The 21,038-nt window shown below is 49.5% G+C and overlaps 1 protein-coding gene across 2 annotated transcripts in view; it reads right to left on the bottom strand.

Annotated features, from left to right (window-relative positions):
• KLHL18 (kelch like family member 18) overlaps nucleotides 1-21,038 on the bottom strand; it is a 29,269-nt gene that overhangs the window by 4,804 nt on the left and 3,427 nt on the right. The window contains exons 2-9 of one of the 2 annotated variants that reach the window (XM_040591452.1): nucleotides 9,659-9,789; nucleotides 9,327-9,467; nucleotides 6,852-7,050; nucleotides 4,620-4,780; nucleotides 4,190-4,326; nucleotides 2,846-3,083; nucleotides 480-584; nucleotides 39-150 (exon numbers count right to left, since the gene is read on the bottom strand). In XM_040591452.1, coding sequence (XP_040447386.1) covers nucleotides 39-150; nucleotides 480-584; nucleotides 2,846-3,083; nucleotides 4,190-4,326; nucleotides 4,620-4,780; nucleotides 6,852-7,050; nucleotides 9,327-9,467; nucleotides 9,659-9,789 — 1,224 coding nt within the window. The remainder of the gene's footprint in view (nucleotides 1-38; nucleotides 151-479; nucleotides 585-2,845; nucleotides 3,084-4,189; nucleotides 4,327-4,619; nucleotides 4,781-6,851; nucleotides 7,051-9,326; nucleotides 9,468-9,658; nucleotides 9,790-21,038) is intronic. The other variant, XM_040591453.1, reaches the window with a different exon arrangement.

The raw sequence follows: 21,038 nt of genomic DNA, 5'->3' as shown, positions 1-21,038 counted from the left end.
GTGCCAGGCTTGCAGGAACCAGCACCCCGCAGACTTACGCTGTTGAAGATCTGCAGGCCGTCGTGCCCTCCCGACACGTAGATTCGGCCCTCGAAGACAGTGACGCCAGCAGCGCTGCGGTTGGAGCTCATGGGGGTCACCACTGTCCACCTTGCCAGGAAAGGGGAGAGGTTAGCAAGGGTCCTGCCGGTACAGCACACCCCCCCCCCCCCCCACATTATTCAACTGTATCTCATTTTCTAGCACTGGGTGCCAGTAGCCCTCCCTTCACCGCTTGTTTTATTTAAATCATGGTTCCATTTGCTTGCATCCAGGTAAACTCTTGCGGAGACAGATGCTGCTCCACTGTCAAGATACAAACGCTTTTCTGCATCGTTCACCATGTTCCTTTTACAGCCTGGACACCTGGCAGTGCCACAGCAAGGCACTACCCTAGCAGCAAACAGAGGGATAATCCGTAGGGCATGAAGAGCTCTTACTTGTTTGTTTCTGGAGAATAGGATTCCACAGAGTTGAGGGATGAGTTTCCGTCGTATCCACCGCATACATAGATCTGACCATCCAGCACCACTGTTCCCATTGCACTGTAACGAAAGCAGGACCCCCTGAGACAGCCGCAGGTGCTGCCACATGTCACACAGTACATCTGCACACCCTGCCTTGCCTGCTGCCTGCCATCGCCCTCCTCCACCCCACCCAGCCCCCTCCTTTTTCCCGGCTTCACCTCCAGGCTGCTCAACCGCTCAATCCCACCCGAGCTCTGAGCCTCACAGGTCACCAGCAATGCTCGTGGCACAAGCACACCCCGTTTTCCTGATCAAAGGAACTAAACAAAAAAACACAGGGAGAGATTCTGACCCAGATCATGGGTGAAAATCCCAGCAATTCTGCTTCCCATGAAGGGCTTCCCCACCGCTGCTGGTCAGAGATAACACTGGTGATGGACATTGCTCCACAGGCTCAGGAGATGCGCTAACTGCTGTCAAACATGAGGCTTGTTAAACCAAGGTGCCTGACCCTGTCATTGCACCTTGTAAGTCACATATTTGACTCAAAAAGGCTATCAAATGAGACGTTTCAGACAAAAGGCTTGAATCCCACCTTGAAAGTGTAGTCAAAGCTTCTCATAAAAGCTTGGCAACACGATCCTCAGCGGTAAAACCCCAGCACCACAGCTGGAGCTGACCAGATTGTGCAATAACTGACACCTTCCCCTGCACAAGAGCATCCAACACCTGTTCTGCCTGGCTTCAGGGCAGAACAACCCCATCCTGGAAAAGCAGCTGCCTCTCACTGTGGGAAAAGCTCCCAGGAACCTCACTGCTATGGAAAACCTGAGTTTTTCTGCTACAAATGGGAGCCTTGGGCCCAGGATTTCATGTGCTCAGCCACTTGCAGTGTGCTCTTCCCAAGCGATCAACATCTCAGACCACAAAAAACCCAAGCCAGACAAACCACTGCGGTAAAGACGTGCTGCAAAGCCTGCAGCAAAATGAACAATTTGACAACTCTTAGTGACCGGGTGTGAGTGCAAGGAGAACTGCAGCAGAAACCCTGGATGCCAGGAAGATGTTTAAATGTGGAGGCAGCTACTGTGTTGCGGTGGGGAGGACAGGACGATCACACAACGTAAGAGGTGGTTTTCAAAGTAACGCAGGGTCAAGCTCCCAAACCCAACCACAAAGCGGTCTCGAGGCTGGTCGGGAGCCGCGCAGCTCTGTTCATCAAGCACAGACACCTTCTGCTTAGACGTCAACTTATCTCCCTAAATGATAAAAATACTACTCTCCTTTCCAGCTGTGCTTCTTATGCTTTCTGGTAGGGAAAGAAGATGCCAGCACTGGCCAGCGATGGTAAAATGACTTATTTGATTCCTAGCAGGACAGCAGTTTCTTACACAGTGCTCTCCAGTGCTTAACCTACCAACTAGGACCACAATATGAAGAAACAAGGCTCTGACCACCTCCTTTGGGACTCCAGTTCAAACCCTTACAGGCTTCACCAGCAGAAAATTACCACTCTTTTTAGTTTGATTTCACTCCCCGACGCCACCAAAACTGTTGGAGCTGGAGCCCCTCTGCTGTGCAGCCGGGCTGGGAGCGCTGGGGCTGTTCAGCCCGGAGAAGGGAAGGCTCCTGGAGACCCTGGAGCACCTTCCCGCACCCAAAGGGGCCGGCGAGGAAGCTGGGGAGGGGCTTTTCCCAAGGGCCTGCAGCGCCAGGACAAGGGGGAACGGCTCTGCGCTGAGAGAGGGCAGATGGAGATCAGAGCTGAGGGAGAAATCCTTCCCTGTGAGGGCGGCGAGGCGCCGGCACGGGCTGCCCAGAGCAGCTGTGGGTGCCCCAGCCCTGGCAGTGCCCAAGGCCAGGCTGGACGGGGCTGGGAGCCACTGGGGCTGGGGGAAGGGGGCCCTGCGCGTGGCAGGGGTGGGACTGGGGGGTCTATGTTCCCTTCCAACACAAACCAGTCTAGGATTCTATGAAAATCTACATCTCTGTAGCTTACAGCCCACGCTGCTCAGCTGCACTTCACTTACCAAGGTATTAACAGCTTTCCTTGTCAGTGCCGTGATGCACAGACAGAACTGCTGGGCTGCTGAGTTTTCCCCTCTTACCGGCAAGCAGTACCCAGAATCAGCATGAGTGCCCCAAAGGTGGCCAAGCAAACCCCACCTGCTTCCATACTGCTCCACTCCTCCTTCTCCTTTGCCTCCTTCCCCACACATGAACCTCTCGTTCAGCACCCACCACCGCCCAATGCCTCCAGCCTTCCTACAACTTCACTTCCCCACCCCTGCCCCCTCCTGCTTCAAAGGTCCCCTTCCCACTGAGCAAGCCACACCTACCTTCGCTTGCTGTTCATACTTTCCACTTTGGACCAGGAATCCATCTCTGGGTTGTAAACCTCCACAGTACTCAGCCTCAGCTGGCCGTCGTAGCCGCCAATGGCATAGAGCAGTCCGTTCACCACCGCTACCCCGACTCTGCTGCGGGCTGTCGTCATCGGCTGGCACTTCTCCCAGCGGTTGGCAATGGGATCAAAGACTTCTACCACATTCAGCGAGTCACCTGCATAAAAATTTGCTACTCAAATTAAAAGGGGGAGACCTGATAAAACACCGTTCTAGCAAGCCCATCTGTAGCAGAGGTGCACAAGGCGTTCTGTGCCGATGCCAAAGGTGGGTCTGCACAAGGACTTTGCCTGCTCTTCTCCAGGGAGACATCGGGATCTCTCTGACACATCCTATTCCAGCCTCCCTGCTCCCACATCAAAGTCGAGTCAGCGGCATTTCCCAGCCACATCTCTACTCACCTGCAAAGTGAGCCTGCTCTGAAAAATTCACGTAAACCGCACCCCACAACGCAAAAAGATTACGGAGCGTGTCAAAGGGCGCCCCTGCTCTGAACCCAACCCCGACAAGTCCCAGGCTGTGGAAGTGGGGCCTCACAGCCTCACAGGGGCAGCAGAGCCCTGCAGCGGCACAGCTGTTGGTGTCGCTGCTTCCCGGGATCGCAGCTTCTCTGCAGGATAAACCAGCCCTGTCCTGCGTGACCGCGGGGTGGATCCCAGCGGGGTGACTCGAAGGTGCCCAGCACGCACCCGCTAGTCAGAGCCCACGTCCCAGGTTAAGCGGGTTGTCTGAGGCTCCAGCAGACAGTTACAAGGGGCAGCGGGCACAGGCTGCACCACAGGCAGCTCCTGCGGAACCTGGGGACAAACTTCTTTCCCCGGAGGGTGCCGGGCGCTGGCACAGGCTGCCCGGAGAGGCTGTGGGGTCTCCTTCTCTGGAGCCATCCCAACCCGCCGGGACGTGGCTCTGTGCAGCCTGGCCTGGGAGAGCTGCTTCAGCAGGGGGGTGGGCTGGGGGGCTCCAGGGGGCCCTTCCAGCCCCGGCCAGGCTGTGATCACCTAGATAACCTCCAAGTTCTGCTTGTTGCTATTGGGCAAGAATACCATCTCCAAAATATCTTTAAGATATGCAAGAATACTGACCTAAATAAACCTGACTAGACAGAATTCCTAGCTGGAAGACATTAAACTATGGGAAGAGCCACCTTGAGCATGTCAGAGGGGTCCATGTGCTGCACAGAGGAGGAGACGCTGCTCAACGCTTCCCATGAGGGAAGTTCACTATCCCATCATGAAAACTACACTGCTCTCCTCTGTGGGGAGCGGATATGCAAGGTACCTGCTGAGTTAAGTCCTCCAACAGCGTAAATCAATCCTGCAATCGATGTACAGCACCGAGGACGGGTCTTGAACGCTGGGAGGTGTGGCCGGCGCTCTGGCATGAGGTGATAATCTTTTGCCTCATCAACTAGATCCCTGAAACCAAAGCCAAATAATTAGAGAGCTTGGCTGATATGATGAAATCTGACCGTCTTAAGTCAGATGCAGATTTAAGCAACTGACTTTCCCCCCACTATTTCCAACACTTCTAGAAGGCAACATGGCCCTGCTGCCAGGTTAAAATTGAGGAGGGTGCTTTGGATTTTTGCTCTGTCTACAGAAAGAGAGAATTTCAGTCTCCGAGACTGCTAAACCACATCCCTGCTACCTCAACCCCACTGAGGGCCACCCTCCCCTCAGTGGTTTCTAACCCCGTGTCCAAGCCTCACCTGCACTTGTGGCAGCAGCGGACCAGGTCATCCTGTTGCACGCGGTCAGTGAGAAACTGAGGCCGACAAAGGGGCAGGCGGATCTTGGACAGGAGCTCAGGTAGGAATGACTCTCTCTGGTCTCGGTCGTACCGTATCCAAGCTAACGCAGCTTCAAATACCTGCCGGAAGAGAGGCATAGGAAGTTACAATTTTGGGATTATTTTGGGGTTTTTTGCAAGTTCCTACTACTGCCAGTTGTCTGATGGAGAAGAAACCACATATTGACAATGACCTTCCCCCATCTCAGGCCACACTATTTCAGGACAGAACAGGGATGCTCCACGTTGCACCAGAAGGCTCTCCTGTTGCGTGATGCTTGGGTGGCTTGGCTTTGGCATCGCTACCTCTGCCTCCAGCTTAGTCTGCCATAATACTGATCTGTTGTCCCGTGGGATGGGATGTTTAGTACAAGTGTTTGCAGGGAGAGGAAGGAGCTGGGAAAGGTGGGACAGAATGCAAAACCTTGTTTGTTTAGTGTCAAAAATCAGGAAACCAGGGAAGAAAAGAGAAGGGTGCTGCTCTACGAAAAACCAGAGGACGGTTTCGATGTTAACTTTGGATGCCCACACAGTAGATGTCTAGAGATGAGCTGGTCCCTCTAGGCTCCCTTTGCAGACACCGGAGAGACAGACTTCTTCAAAACACCGTTCACCCGCCGTGTTTTGGAGTACTCCAGGTTACAGACTGAGCCTGGTGACTAGTTTAATTGCAGACACGTACTTCTCAGTTAAGAGGACTCTCACAGTTAAAGCCTGAGCTAGGTTGTCCTTCCACACCCTTGTGCTTACATCCAGATGACTAAATCTGAGCCCTGTCACTGTCACCCCAGGCAGAGCTCTCACTGAGCACAGTGTCCCCAGCAGCTGCACCGACCAGGGGTCACGCTCTAAGGCCAACATTACACGCTGCAGCCTCACCTCTGTTCACAGGTTCAGCTCGGGGAGATCTTAAACCTCTATCGATCTCCCAGAAGCCGCAGGAGAACCAACCGGTCACTGGGGTCATGGCCACCACCTCACAGGCCAGCTGCCCTCTAAACCAGGTTACACACCTGCTTTGGGTGGTCTCTTATTGCAGCCTGTGGTGGTGGAGAAAAGTCCAGTAGTACCATGGACTAGAACAAAATTACAAAGTCGTTCTTTTGTGGAGATACGGAGTCTCCCACATCACCATTCCTGAGGCTTTAGTGCAAAAGGACTTTTGCAACAGCACCAGGGTGAGCTTAAAGAAACCCCAAAACACAACTGCTCTACAAGGTGCTTTATGATGAGCAGATAAGCTGCACTGCGCTGAAATACTGCCACTTCCGAAGACGGAGGGCTGGCAGATGCCAGTGCACGAGGAAACATCACCAGGGACAGACCCTTTGCACTCCTACCTGCTCCACAAACAAGCCACTTGGAAAAAACATCAAGAGACAAGTTTGTGGTATGATATAGCAATGCAGCTGGAATGTGAAGCAGGTTCCACTCCCCATTTCAGGGGCATTCCAGACAGCCTGATTAATGAAGCACTCTCTTTCCCTACATGGACATAGCTGTAGGTCTGCTTCTCGTTTGTCACCTCCTTAGTAACTTCCTCAGAAAGAGCAGGACAGATTTACTGGCTCAGGGACAGGCTCTGTTTCTTCTGCAGACTGTCGGTCCACCGTGATGGATTCTCAAGGCTGCTGGAACACCCTAAAGCTGTTCAGCCCTGCTTTCCGTTTTTTCCTAGAAACAAGCCAATCTAGAGGAGGCTCTTGATGACAATTTCAGTGGAACATCTGTTATAAAATGCTGCAGCACTTGCAGCAAATTCTTTATGCCTCAAAAGCAGTCCTCTGGACTTGAACATGAGCCCTGTGAGGAAGGGCTCCCTGCTCCTGCCAACACCCTCAGCCCCTCTTCCCCAGGACCAGGGCCCAACAGATTCCACTGGTGAATCAAAACACCTTAAACCAATGTTTTGCACAACCTATTGTCTGAGAAACTCTAACGGGCACTTCTCAGCGCAAGGTAACATTGACAACGCAGACAAGTGGGGTTCAGGGAGTCATCACAGCTCTGCCTAGCACCTCCCCACTGCACCAGCACACCTTCTCGGCTTCATCCAGACCAGGAATAGGGTCATATCCCATTCCACTCCCAAGCAACCAGAAACCCTCTGAGGAAAAAACTGCCTTGGCTGACACCTACACCAGATACACACCTGCTCTTCAGACTTCACATTGAGCTCGTCCCTAGAAACAAGCTCTAGGACGTCTTCAAAAGGCAGTGCCAGGAACTCTTCGGACATAGATACCTCCACAAAGTGCTGATGAATGAAGCTGTTGGCAGCGTCATAGAGCACCGCACACATCATGGTCTCTGCAAACTGCCGCACTCCCAGACAGTTCTTTGGGTGAAGCCTGGGAAAGGGGGGAAGAGGAGAGCAACATAACAACGGTTTAATGGAAGGATAGGAAGAATTACAAATGGGTTCAGTGAAGCAATGCAAGCCTCTGAGGATACATGAAGCAGCAAAAGCCATACTGTGTCCTCTTCAACGATGGCAGGTTCCAGCTCCCTGATGAACATATCTACACAGAGATCTGAAGGTGAATCCACAGCAGAGCCAAAGGATGGAAACCACAACTTAAAAATGTCACCTCAGATCTGCCAAGGAGCCACTGGACAGACTCAGCTGGCTCTGTGTGAAGGCTGCAGGCTGTCAGTTGAGGCGATACGGGAGGCTCTGCACAGCAATCCCTCCCTCCCACATCTTGGTGTGCCTGGGCTGTGCATCTAGCACCTTTTTTTTTTTTTAAAAAAAATCACTCCAATGTTGGACAAAGCTGGATTCAAGCACATCGCACAAATACCAGTCACACATCTGTTTTTCATCTTACATCTTTTCCAAGTATTACAGAGCAGCATCTGTTACAGCTTCATAAAGCCATTTCCTGCGATTAAGGAGGCTTTATCACCAAAGCTGCTTTTGCAGTTGGAGGTTAGACAGTGAGAAGCACCACTCCAGATCCCAGCCCCTCTCTGGCACAGCCAAAGCTACTGTGTAAAGCTGCTCAGTGGCACAAAAGAAGCTGGAGAAGATGATACTCATTACAGCCGTGTGCTCTACAGAAACGCCTACATGTCCTGGACACTCCTGCCCAGACAAGGAGCCCTGCCCAGTAGAGGCATGTCACCATTCCAGCAGCTGATAGCTGTCTTATTTTGTGGCACTAATCATCAGATGCTTAACTAAATGCCACCTGTGTGGGGAAAACGATGGTTTCAGTGTCTAATGGTCTGCAAAAATGAGGCCCAGCTGTTGACAGGGGCATCCAGATGCATGTGAGGACATGACACCGCTTGTGTCCGCTTTGGAGGGGAATGCCCTCAGTTACTGCCCTACACTGTGGTACGAGCAAATACATAGCACTGCGGAGTGGGGGCGGGGGGGGGAAGATTACTTTCTCAAGAAGATGACTCTCAGGGCTCACATGGGACTTAGTTACAGTACTATGGACCTGTCTGTGCACAGGTGCCTAAAAATATCCTGTATCTTCATTCTATTTAAGAAAGAGCTCAGCGTGCAGGTTCCAGCTCTTCAGGACGGTCAGAGTCCACTTATTTTCTTGTCATTAACCAAAGTGACAGCTGAGCCCTCAAATCCAGGTCTTCACCAAGGACACCTAGTGGCTCCTGGTAGATCTGGGAGAACTGTGGCTGCTAAATTTGAGAAACCATATCACCTTGCTTAATCTACACACAGGTACAACCACCTCAAGCTAGTAGGGACTCAAAAATCAATGCAACCCATCTCTTCCTGGCTTGGTGTCATATCCAGTACCTCAAATAAAATGTTTTTGCAAGAAAAATGAACGCTCTTGTCATCTTACATAATTTTAAACTGCAGAAACTCAGGATGCAAGGAGGATGGAAAACTGAGGCATCTTAAACACAGAGGAAAAACATTTTTTAGTTCCCAGCCCCTGATTTTAAGATACCTCTATTTAGAAGTTAAGAAAAGTAAGTGGCTGAGATGTTCCATTTATTTGGTAGATGTGTTTAATATCACACCATGGAATGCACTGAACAGCTGCAGAGAAGTCAGGCTGGGGAAACTAAACACGTAAGACTCCCTGGCACGATCTGAAAACACGTGTCGTACGTTTCCAAAGGATAGCCCAGTTTTCCAGTTTCCAGATCATGCTGCTGGAAGAGTCTTGCAGGCAAACACCAGTGAGGGAACTGAAAAACCTGGGACCAATTTATGGGTCTGCCACAGCTTCCTCCTGTCCAGCTCCTTGGCTGAGCCTCTTTGTTTCTCCCCTCTTCCACATGCAGCAGCAGGAAGGGTAATTACTGCGAGGATGGGTTCGTTAGTGGTAGAGGCAGTCACACACCAACCACTGTGATGGTTAACTGGCTAGCTAACTCTTAAAAACTGAAATGTCCGTGCTGTTTTGCTCTAGGTATTAATTCCCATGGCTGGCCAAGGCCTTTTGTCGTGTTCCAGCTGTAGCATCTCACAAGCCAGAGAAGTTACTTCATATGCAATGAGAATGACAAGCCTCGGGAGACGCAGCCCTCCTCACCATGCTGGCAGGAGACATCCCACATCCTCCCAAGCCTGACACAGATGACTAAAACTTTGCTGCTGTTGGGGAGCAGTAAGCTCAGCCAAAAGACAGCGCCTCACCTCTCTCTGAGGAAAGTACAGCAAGCATCTTTGATGTTCTGCAGCTGGAGGAAACTTGCCCCCATCAGCAGGGACTGGACGTTCTGCTGATCTATGGCCAGGTGACCGTTGTAGGCAAAGTTGATCAGAGCCTCAAGCGCACTAAAAAAGGGGGAGAAAGGGCAGAAAATCCACTGAATTCAAGCTAGCATGGGACCCTACTAACAGAAAAATATTTTCTAACGCCATTCACACAGAGGGTAGGCTTTCAAGCCTTGCATGCACAACACCAAGGCCTGCAGAGCGCTCACGGTCCCTCTGGATATCCCTGCTCCCGTGCTGTGGGACGTTACCTGGGATCCATCCCCTGCATGACAATCTCATCCTGCTTGCACTCCATCATGTCATTGGTGAACATGGCATGGAAGTACGGGATAGAAGCTGCCAGAACAATCCGGTGAGCGCTGAATTTATGGTCTCCTACCTAAAAAGGAGAGAACAAGGGAAGGAGGAAAGATCAGCACCATTCACTGCTGACTGTAGAGTCCAGATAATTCACTGTGGCACAGCTCCGCCAGCCCAGCGGTAACCGAGGGCTAAAAGTTGGACAATTACCATTTGCAAACAGGACGGCAGCCTGTCTCAAAGTCAAACCTTTGAATCCAGTTTTCAAGCCTCATAAGCAGCCACAAATGGTCAACCAGGCAAAGGTAAACCAGCGTTACAACCCAAGAGTGGGCAGATTGTTCACAGAGAACAGCCAGGTCCACAGAACCACATGTTTACACAAATCAACTCGGTATTAAACTGCACACACAGGTTCCAAACCCAGATCTGCTTCTCCCAGCAGTTTGGTGCAGGGAATCCTCCCTGCAGCCCTGCTTCAGATTGCTTCAGCTAACCGCTGGCAATCACCGATCCCACATCACCCGCCTGATCCCAGGACGCCCCGCGCACAGCCGTGAAGGCTCAACGCCAGTCCCAGGTTCCGATATTTCTGCAAAGCTAAAATCTGGGTGACACAGCTGCCCGTTCCCTCTTCCCTAGCTTGGCCTCTGAGCCAATGACCAGCTTACAGGTTAAATTCCTGCTTCTTCTCGGCACCCTCACATACCTTCAGCTTACGCTCACAGCCAGTCCCCTTCGCTATAACCCAAAGGATCATATGGCTCATCTTTAAATCTCTGCAAGCTCACTTTCACCAGCTGTGCTGTACCTGCTCCCATTTGTATCCTCTGAAGAGCATTCCTGATCCATATGGAGCAAGGCTTGGCAGGGGCTTCTTGCATCTCCGATTTCACATCTCCCAGCTGCAGACACTACACAATATTTTGTCCTCTTCTGAGTTACACAGGTCTTTGCTCTGATGACCTCTCTCTGTTGGTTCAAAGCTTTCCCCCCGCCTTAATTTCCAGTCTAACCTGACTCACACCAGTCTATGCCCATCCAAACTTGTGTGGAACTGCCTTTTTTTCCCCACTTCAGCAAGATTTTCTCATTTGACTTTTGTTTTGCTAGGACAAACAAGCTGGCACAGCAGGTCCTCTACTTGCCAGGTCATCCAAGAAGCCCTTCTCTTCTGCACTTCCCTTCAAAAACCTTCATCACTCTTTCATGTCTAGGCAGCTTATTAACAAAAATGTTTGTGTTCAGGGTTTTTACAGTTCCCAACAGTGCCTTGCCTCTCTGTCTAGGCCCAGAGCTCTCACACCCAGTAAATACAAATGGCTGGGAGTTTAGAAAGCAAAATTCCTGACACATGGCAAGGGGGGGGGGGGGTAGAAAACAAAGAAAAGACAAGGAGGAATTGGGCACTACAAAAGATACATAAGCAAGCAGGATTTTTTTTCCTTTTTAAACAAAAGCATACTCAACTGCCACAAATGCTGTTACAAACCCAGCTTGACCACACAGCTGCTCGCTGTGCGTGCCCGCCTGCACGATGACTGGGACTCACAAACATTTAGCATGTGGTCAGCTCCTGGCACTGCATGCCTCAGGTGCAGAGTCAAGTCTGCTCTGCCCAAGCTTCCCAATTTAAAATATTGCTGCAAATATCTAGTCAAACTGCTTCCAAGACTTGCTCCAGCCTGGCAATGGCAGGACCACTTTTGGAGAGCCTTGTCTCTGCGCTGGTCAGCGTAGGTGTGCCTGAAGCCCTGCCCATGCTGTCCCCTGTGCCTGGATTACCCTGCACAAACCCTGCTGTCCTGGATTTTGCCATGTTCCCAATGCCCAGAACAAAAGCAGCAAGTGAAATGGTATGGACTACTACAACTTATGGGAAAAAAAACCAACCCTCATGTATATACTTGTACAGTCACTTGTGAGCTCAGGTTGGGGAAAGGTCAGCATCAATCTCTTCTACTAACCCAAACCCATGTGTAAAATGTCCCAGAGGCTCCAAGATTTGAGAGCTGTGCCACAAATACCAGCAAATATTCTGCTGCTCTGTTTCCTTCCCTGCTCAGTCATTAATTTCTCTCATGCTTCACCTCCACCTCCTGCCCTCCTGTGCTGGTGCTGAGCAGGAGACGAGCTCCCAAGACAGCTGAGCAGGAGCCAGACCGTGATGGAGATAAAGGCAGGAATAAGAGGGCTTGCTTGGCAGACAAGGGCTAAGATTATGTTCCAGGAGAGAGAGAGGGAAGAAGCAGAAAAGAATAAGGTAACAAAACCAAGAGGATGGATATTTTATAGTGGCAAGCCAGTAAGGACAAGCATGGAAATTAAGATGGCAGCTTTACCAGTGCTACAGCAAGTGCTGGACCACAGTACAGGCACAACCTGCGCTCCCTCTACGTGTAATATCAACAGCAGCTTCCTTGCATGCACACAGCGGGCCAGGGAATCTCTGGCAGAAGGAGTTGAGACTGTCAGGACTCGCAAAAGAGCCCACAGTCAAAGAGGGGACTGAGCTCAAGGCCACAAGCCCTAGTCCTGTTTAAGTAACGAACGTATACAGAGCAGGGCTCCCTACCCTGACTTTACACAGCCTCTTGTAAGCCAGTGCAAACTCTGGCCTGACCTCTCCAACACAAGAGATTTAAGTTATTACAAATACACCGAGTTTAATGAGAAAAGCCTGTAAAAAGAAGGAAGCGATTCAAGAACCTGCACACCCCTGAAAGCTGACAAAACCTCTCTGTGTCCGTGGCTGCGGTGTTTTCATTTCCTTACTCTGCGGGGCCAATGCCAAGTGGAGCACACATGCGCACGAAAAACTTTGCTTCTGTTCATCTCTCCGTGTAAACGACTGACCAAGGTGCTGCTTATGAGGGAAGCACAAGAGATACAGGATTAAGATAGGTAAATAAGGAGATTTGGGCACTGAAGCTCTTCATTTGAGACTTCTCACTGGGGAAAGGTTTATATATGACCAGCCGCAACCTGGTTGATGACGATGACTAACTCACTGCTCAGCCTGTCCACGTTCCAGCCCCGAGGCTCAGAAGCACCAGACCTGCTTGGCAAGCTCTGGTGCTTCCCAGCCCATTCCTACCCGTGGATGAAGCCGCTCCATGGATGAAGCCACTCCACCAAGCGTGCCTGCAGCTGCTCCTGGCCCAGCCCACTGATGGGACGAATAAACACCAGTGAAGCTAATTAAATGGGTCTCATTATCTACATACCTTAATGCTGTACCCCTCCCGCATCACACACAGCGCTGGCCAGCTGGGGACATCTCATACAGACCTGGTGGAAGTGGCAGGATGGCTCCAGCAGCCCAGCGGCAGGACCTGGCCTTTCCTTGTTAGTTCCTCAGCTCCTCACTGCCACATGCAGAGGAAGGTCTAAGTGTTACCAGCATCATTTCAGAGCTGGGGGACAGATACTGCTGCTAAAGCAAGAAATACATGCCCATAGATGAAGCCTGCAGCACAAGAGAGGTCTGTTCCTTGGTCAAGGGCAAAGGGCTAATTAAAAACCCCAGGCTATTTCTGTCATGCGAGATGCCAGTCTTCTTTAAAACAGCAGGGTTATTTTTTGCTGAAAATGTTTTCAACTAGAAGGCAGAAGACTGCAGTCACTGACCAGGAGCACCCAGCTTCTGCAGGGAAACCCCTTCCTGGGTGTCTCAAATGCCCCAAAACACAGGAAAGCTCCATTTTAGCTTTCACTATTTCTCTGGCCTGAAACAAAGTGGAAGAAAAAGGCCTCATATCTCTAAAATTTTGAAAGACATTGTGGTGCCCGGAACAAGTCAGTCCAGCTGCAACCCTTTGACTTAATATATCTCTTAACTGCAAGACAAGTTTGGATGAGTGCTCCTATTTGGGCAGTATACAATGTGGTTGAGTGTGCAAGAAAAACAATTCAGCAGAATTTAATTTCCACCCAAACACAATCTGCCAAAAATCACAGCTATTCAAATGTCCCTTCACTTTTTAAAAATAGAAAGTTGTATTAAGATTGAATAGGCACCCATTAAAATGATACACCTGCTTCAAATGCATAGAGCAATCCTTTAGTTATAACCAAAGTTAACTTTATAACTAAAGCCAATACCAATTTCAACAGCAAGGCTGTGTTTATTCAAAACACCAAGGTTCTACTGTTAGCCAACAATGAGAAAAAGCCCTCTGTTTTGGCAAATAACTGTGAAATACAAACACAACACCAGCTTGAAGTTTATTTTTAAAGTAAATGTAGTTTTTAAACGGATCTGTGGGTCAGATAGCCATCTACACCATGGTTAAATTCACCAGTTTCAGTCACCAAGATCTGCCCAGTCTGTGCCCCAGGATTTCTCAGCCCTCAAACAGCTTGCCAGCACTGCTCACGCTTCCCTCTCCCTCAAGCACAAGGTCAATCAGTGCTTTGTTTTTCTACGTGCCATCACGCTGTTGCTCTCTGGGCAGCGGTGAAAGACCGTGGCATGTAGAGAGCCACCAGTAACATCACCGCCGAGCCGGCCAAATACTGTCTGACCCACCTGCCCTTTTTCTTCCAAGGAATTCAGCGCTGCAGCTCCAGACCTCTGCCTCCTGCTTGCAGCACAAGCCTTTTTTTGACCTTGCCTCTCTCATGGATACATATATTAAAATGCATCACCACTGCCCACGTTCCTCCCAAGGCAAGGCACAAAGGGATCAAACCAGAAGAGATACTTTATGCTCCAAGCCTCAATACAACAGATTTTAGCACTGTCCAAGAGTCTGTGCAGAGCTGAAGTTTCCCACTGCGCTCCAGTTTCAGGGATGCATCGCCATGATCTCAACCCACAATGGGCTGCCACCAAACAGCCTCATTATATATAAATACGCCTGGTTATTGCAAAAGCAATCATTTATAGTCATTCAGCAAGACCCCTGACGTGTTAATGAGAGCTGTATCATCACAAGGATGAAATACTTTGTGTCTGGTGGCACCACCCTTCCAGCTCCGAGCAGCTGAAAGGGACAGGATCGTTCCCTCAGCACTCGCCCTTTGTCAAGGAATGGATTTTACCTTGGGGAATGCCCCATGTAACAGATTAACTGTGCTGGGGATGACCCTGCACAGGCAAGGCAGGGTTTGAACTAACCAGAGTTTGTTTTGGTTACCTGCAGGGAGAAGCCTCAGCTCCCCAGGCAGGGCTCAGCCTCCTGCCTCAGCTCGGTCCCTGTCAATGCGTGGGGAGCAGCTGGACAGCACAGGAGAAGCCAGGCTGTTCACAACTGCTTCCCTTGCGCGGTGCTAGCACCTACCTGGCCTTGCTGTTCAGGGCAATAAAACAGAAATAAGCTGGGGAAAAAAAGGAATAATTTTCTGCTGTCATAGCAGGGGAAGGGGGACGACTGGGACTGGCTCCTGTCAGCAGCGAGATCCACAGAGCTGCATCAGCAAAGAGCTGATTGACGCAGCGATCGCCAACAGCTGAACGGAAACTATTTCCAGGTACTGGACAAGACAAAACCTGCAATTCCTTTTTTTATTCCTCCTCTCTAAAACTTGCTCCTGTAATGATAGAGGGCCCTCAGGGAGATTTATAAATTGGGATATCTGGTCTAGAAGCTCTCATTATGCTCATACCATCAGCACTTAATGGCAAGTCCCAAAGGAACAACTAAATTTCTTGCTGCAGGCAAAGGACAATACCTGTTTTTCCTGCAGAAGATGAAAAATACTTCTGAGCATGAGCACACAGCATTATGTCCCCTTGATTCATCCTTGCATCTTCCGTTTCAAAAACTGCCTCCTATCTCCAGAGCCAAATGATTTCCTTTCCTTATAGCCAAATAAATATGCTTTCCTACACCTGATGGAGTCATGCTACAGTCCACAAGTCTAATATGAAAGTGAAAGAGCTCTAGGCTTTTCTTGGTATCATTCCACCCTACAGCTGACAGGTTCCCCCTCACCCAAAATCCATCACATTCCAGAAGTACCAGAAGAACAAAAAAATTTTTTAAATTATATATATATAAAGCTTTGTCTGATTGAGAAAAAACCCATTTTTGTCCTCATTAAGTGCAGCCAGCAAAGATGGTCTGCTCCATTCCTGTTACAATTTTACAGAGCAGCTCGCACTTGGCCACGCAGCCTTTGGAACCAGCTGCCCTTTCCATCCATATTCAAGAATTGTCTCCAATGATCTTCCTTTTTATTTTATATTTATATACTGTTGCATACCCCCCAGGACTGAGGTGTCCAAAGGGCAGGATGCATCCGACCCCGAGAGCTCCCTGCTGGCAGCAGGATTTTATTGCCTACCTAACGTCCTGGGGGAAGCTGTCAAGAAATCTCTGTAAGCTGGGATGTCGCTCAGTGTTTGGCCTCCCTCGCTCTGTGGGATGTGTGTCTAAACCAGAGTCTCGGTTGGGGATTTCAGCTTTCAGCTGGAGGTGGAAGTTCTTGTTTGCAAGAACAGACTGTTCCATGGCAATACCTGTGATGTTAGGGAAATCAGGTGCTCCTGTTGAGTTAAACACAAATCAGTGCATTTATCTTCTGCTTTTTGAGCCTGGAGTTCAGGACTGTCTCCAAGCACAAATGAAATCATCACAAACTCAATCATATTCACAACACTAAGCCAGAAGTAGCTATTTATACAAGCACTGAAAAGAGAAATACCCCAGGAACTCCACATCAGCAAGCTCACTGGGAAGATGCTTGCGTATAACTCCTTCAGGCAGGACTGCCACCCCTTTCAAAGCCTGAGCAAAACATCTCATCTTCCAGAATATTTCCCCCTTTATGCAAGGATGTGCAATTTCATAATAAATAATTTTAGGTGCCTTTCTTTCATAGCAAAATATACTGTTTACCAGAAACACAAACAGCACCACTGCTGGCAAAGTGTCTTTTCTGACCACAAAATTCCCTTTCAAAACGTTCTCTAACTGGCTAACAAAAGGCATGCTTTCCCTTACACTCCCACAAAATGTTAACAAGTTCCAGGGTACGATGAAGCTTTCTCCATAGAAAAATGGTGTAGGTGTAATACAGGCATCTATTGTTTTCACGACATCATTACTCTGCACAGCTGAGAAGTCTCTCAAGTTCTCTCCTGCAAAGACCTTCTCAAAAGAAAACAAAAAAAACCCCAAACCCAAGCCAAAGAGCATCTTTCCTGACGTGACGCTGTCATGCAAGTCACAGAGAGGATGCAGCAGAAACTAAGCTAGTGTCCAAGCCATCACAGCGAAGTTTTGTTAGACAGAAAATAGCGGAATACTGAAGTTTAAGAGATCTTGTATAAAAATTCAGGTATTGAAATAAATACCCTTCCTCCCTACCCACCCCTTCCCTCCCAAATAGCAGCCGGATGAGATGTGAAAGAGTTTACATCAAACCTGGCCTGTGCAAAGCCAAGCGACTGATGCCATTAAGTCAGACACCCTTCTGGTCTAGACTAATGACAGACCTGCTGGTATGATGGTAACGAATTGCTCTGACCTAGGAAAGCCATCCCTTTTGCATGTACAACAAACACACGTTCCCAGATAACCCATGTCCAACTGAGAGGAGCCAAACTGCTTTGCTGGTCCCCATTGCCTCCATTTTCCACGAGGACAGGGGAAGGGAAGCATCCCGAGGGATTGGTCCAGCCCTGCCTCATGCTCCTGAAGGACCAGCAAAACCAAACTTGAGGGTGTTGCGGCCAGGAACGCTGATGGGACCCCGGGGTGCGTGAGCAGTGTGGCCATCAGGTCAAGGGAGGGGATCCTGCCCCTCTGCTCTGCCATGGGGACACTGCATCTGCAGCGCTGGGTCCATGCTGGGCTCCCAGTTCCAGAGGCAGGGAGCTACGGGAGAGGGGCCAGCGAGGCTGATGAGGGGACGGGAGCCTCCCCTGCAGGAGGGAAGGCCGAGAGGGCTGGAGAGGAGCAGACTGTTCAGCCTGGAGAGGAGCAGCTCGGGGGCCCTTATCGATGCCCACAGGCGCCTCCAGGGCGGTGGCAGGAGGACGGGGCCAGGCTCCTGCCAGGGGTGCCCAGCGGCAGGACAAGGGGCAGCGGGCACAGGCTGCACCACAGGCAGCTCCTGCGGAACCTGGGGACAAACTTCTTTCCCCGGAGGGTGCCGGGCGCTGGCACAGGCTGCCCGGAGAGGCTGTGGGGTCTCCCTCTCTGGAGCCATCCCAACCCGCCGGGACGTGGCTCTGTGCAGCCTGCCCTGGGAGAGCTGCTTCAGCAGGGGGGTGGGGGCTGGGGGGGCTCCAGGGGGCCCTTCCAGCCCCGGCCAGGCTGCGAGTTAACTCAACAGTTGAGGGCCCCTCAAGCTGTGGGCACCCTGGTTCCCTGCCAGGTTCCTCCAACCTCCTCAGAACAGTAATGCCAAATCTCTCCTGTACTCCAACAACCCCTACAGCAACACAGAGAACGCCCAGCCTCTGCTCTTAACTCATCCTGCAGCATCCAGCTCCTACCCAGGCAAGAAGTATCTGCCAGTGGCCCTGCCAGACACCAGGTTAAATCTCCAGATCACTGAAGCCCACCTGAAACCATAGGACAACTTTTGCTTTAAGAAAAGCAAACAAAAACCAGTGGTCTAGACTAATTTTTAGTAGTTAGACAGTAAAGCCTTTTTGCCATGCTCAAAAAAACAGAGTAAAAAGCTTAGTGCAGAAATGTGTGGTTTCTGCTAACGCTTCAGGTTTAATGTCTTCATAAAGCACTAAAAATACTCATCTTTTATATAAGGGGAACAGCACTGACGCTAGCTGAGACCTTGGGTGAAAAACCAAGTCCAATTGTAATCCAAAGTAGCTTGTTACCGCTGTACCACAAGATCGTTAAGCTCAAGGTCTCATGTGCATAACAGATAATCTGTTCTTTAAATCTACCAGCTTCTTCAAATAATAAGATATTCTCTCTCTCCTACCAAGCTCATTTTCCTTAAGGATCTCAAACATGCTCAAACATCTGCGGAGCAGACAGGCACAGGGTTTTTCAAGGACCTTGCTGAAATTACACAGGCAGTCTAAGCTGTCTGGAATTCCACTTATCTGCCACGGCAGGACAAGGGGAGGCTCCTCCAGCTCCACGACTGCTTGGCAGCAGCAGCTCTCTCAGGTGCGTCTGCTGAGTTTGGAGGGTTTCAAGTTAACAGTCTGCTTTGGAAAAGCTGTGATTAGAAGCTGAGAAAAGCCAACAGGACTATCACCTGTCAGTCCAACTCGGATCGTATATGAAACAAATAATATAACCTCCCTGCAGCTCAGAAATATTTTAACTCTCCAAGCTTGCATTATTTTTTTTAAGAGACTTTTCTAATTACTCTTGGAGTTAGTCATGGAAATACGGCATTCAAGCGATTCAAAACCAAACGAGAAGCAGCAATAATAAGAGGAGTTCACATTAACTTTGCTCTTTGAGGATTTAGACAAGCACAAACCTCTCTTTTGACAGAGCCAAGATCACTGGAGGTGGCAGCCTGGCACTGAGCTCTCCTTCTGGCTCCAACTGGAGCGAGCAGGAGCTGTAAAGACATTTTCTCCCCTCAAATTTGTCAATGAAGGAATAAGATGAGCACTGCTTCCCTGTTTTACAGGGTGGTGCAGTCCGCAGGCTTCCAGCAAGCTGCTGATGTGTCCTCAGAGAGCACTTGTACCTTGGCCTCAAGCAGACAATGCCAACTCCAGAAAACAAAGCTGCCCAAGCAGCTTTTGTCTTGAGGGGATATTTGTCTTCAAAAAACAATGCTCAGGAAGAGCACAAATACTGAGCAGCTTCTTTTCTGCAGTTAAAAAGCAGATCAGGGAGTAACACCCCCAAATGCCCACACTTGTCAGTGAACTGAAATTCTTCACACTTTTGCAGCATTTATTTATGAGCTCTAAAACACTTTGAGAACACACACACACATAGGAGAGAAAAAAAAAAAAAAAAGATGATAAATTCACTGTAAAATAAGTGGGAAAGGTTCTGCCATGCTATTGTGTATAGGAAACCAAAGCAATGAGGGCTCAAACCTTTAACACAGAGCTTTTCTCACCCTGTGAGCTTAGTAAGATGTGAATCAATTTCTACCAATAAAGTAAAATCAACAGCAGTGCTGGTAGTACAAAAAACTGAGGACTCCTAGTTCATGTTTAGACCAAAAATGATGCTAAGGGTGAAACGCTCTTGGGAGGAAAGAGCTCCAGGGAGAAGCAGCGTACTGCCTGGACAGGAGCATGACAGCACTGCAAAGGCAGCCAGGAAACAACCCAAAAGTCTCCAAACGTGGAGACAGCTTGAAAGTCCTTTATATCCAGCTTCTGGGGGATGCAGAAGTCAAACCTCACTGATTTAATCTGAAAAACCCAGCCATCTGTAGCTGCAGTAACATCTGACCCATAGCTGGGGGCACCCAGAGACCTCGTTCTGCTCCACGCCAGAGACACTAGGTGCATTCAGTTTGGACCCGTTCCCAGCACATGCATAGACTTTGCTGCTCACAGCCCATTTCAAGCCTGAGAAACGTGGACAATTCAAACTTCAGCCCATGGCTGGAACCCCCAGTTTGGCCCCAGATGCAGGGGATGGGGAGGCGTGCAGAGAACGGCTGCTTCTCTGCTGGCTTTGCAGGATGCCCTGGTTTCAGAGGCTCCTATCACACCTCGAAGCATATAGTCCAAAACTGAAAACTGAATTTGAAGTAACTCCATTCAAACCACTTGACACACTTGTACTTGTAGCTAAAAGCCTCAAAACGCACCAAACTTAAAAAAAGTAAGGAAGCCTCCTTTCTGCGTGCTTGATGATCGCTCTGGGCTTGGCGTTTCTCTGTTGCAGACGCAACCATCAGCTTTGCCAACCCACCAATATTAGATGAGCAGAGAAACAGGAGTCTCACTCTTCTAAAATATTACTCTGGTCAGGTTAAACTGACAAAACAATTTTGGTTGATTTTTTTTTTTTTTTTTAAAGGCCACAAGACTAGACCAACAGACAATCTGGTGATTCTGAGAGAAGAAAGCAGTAGCAGAAGTTTGACTTTAGTAAGCAAAAATTGTACTTTCACCAAAGGAAAATGAACTAACCACAGAATAAGGTGTGCCTCCTTGCTTCCCTCCTCCCTTCAGTTTATTCACATGCATTTCTATCAAATCATCCTCAAATCATTGTTTAATTAAACATTTCAAAGACTCACGAAAGGGAGACTGAAAGGACAGATGTCTGTGATGGAACATCTTCTAAAGGAGCTCTGAGCTGCAGCTATTTAAGAGACAGGAATAGAAAAGGACTTTTCAAATCTGTAGGCTTGACTGTCCAAGCAGGAAAGGAGCTTTGGCTCTCGATGAACACATCCTAAGCGGCTGGA

The sequence above is a fragment of the Falco naumanni genome, chromosome 4 (genome assembly GCF_017639655.2).
Source record: "Falco naumanni isolate bFalNau1 chromosome 4, bFalNau1.pat, whole genome shotgun sequence".
Classification (NCBI taxonomy): domain Eukaryota; kingdom Metazoa; phylum Chordata; class Aves; order Falconiformes; family Falconidae; genus Falco; species Falco naumanni.
The sequence above is the reverse complement of the archived record's forward strand: the minus strand, read 5'-3'. Positions and strand labels throughout refer to the sequence as shown.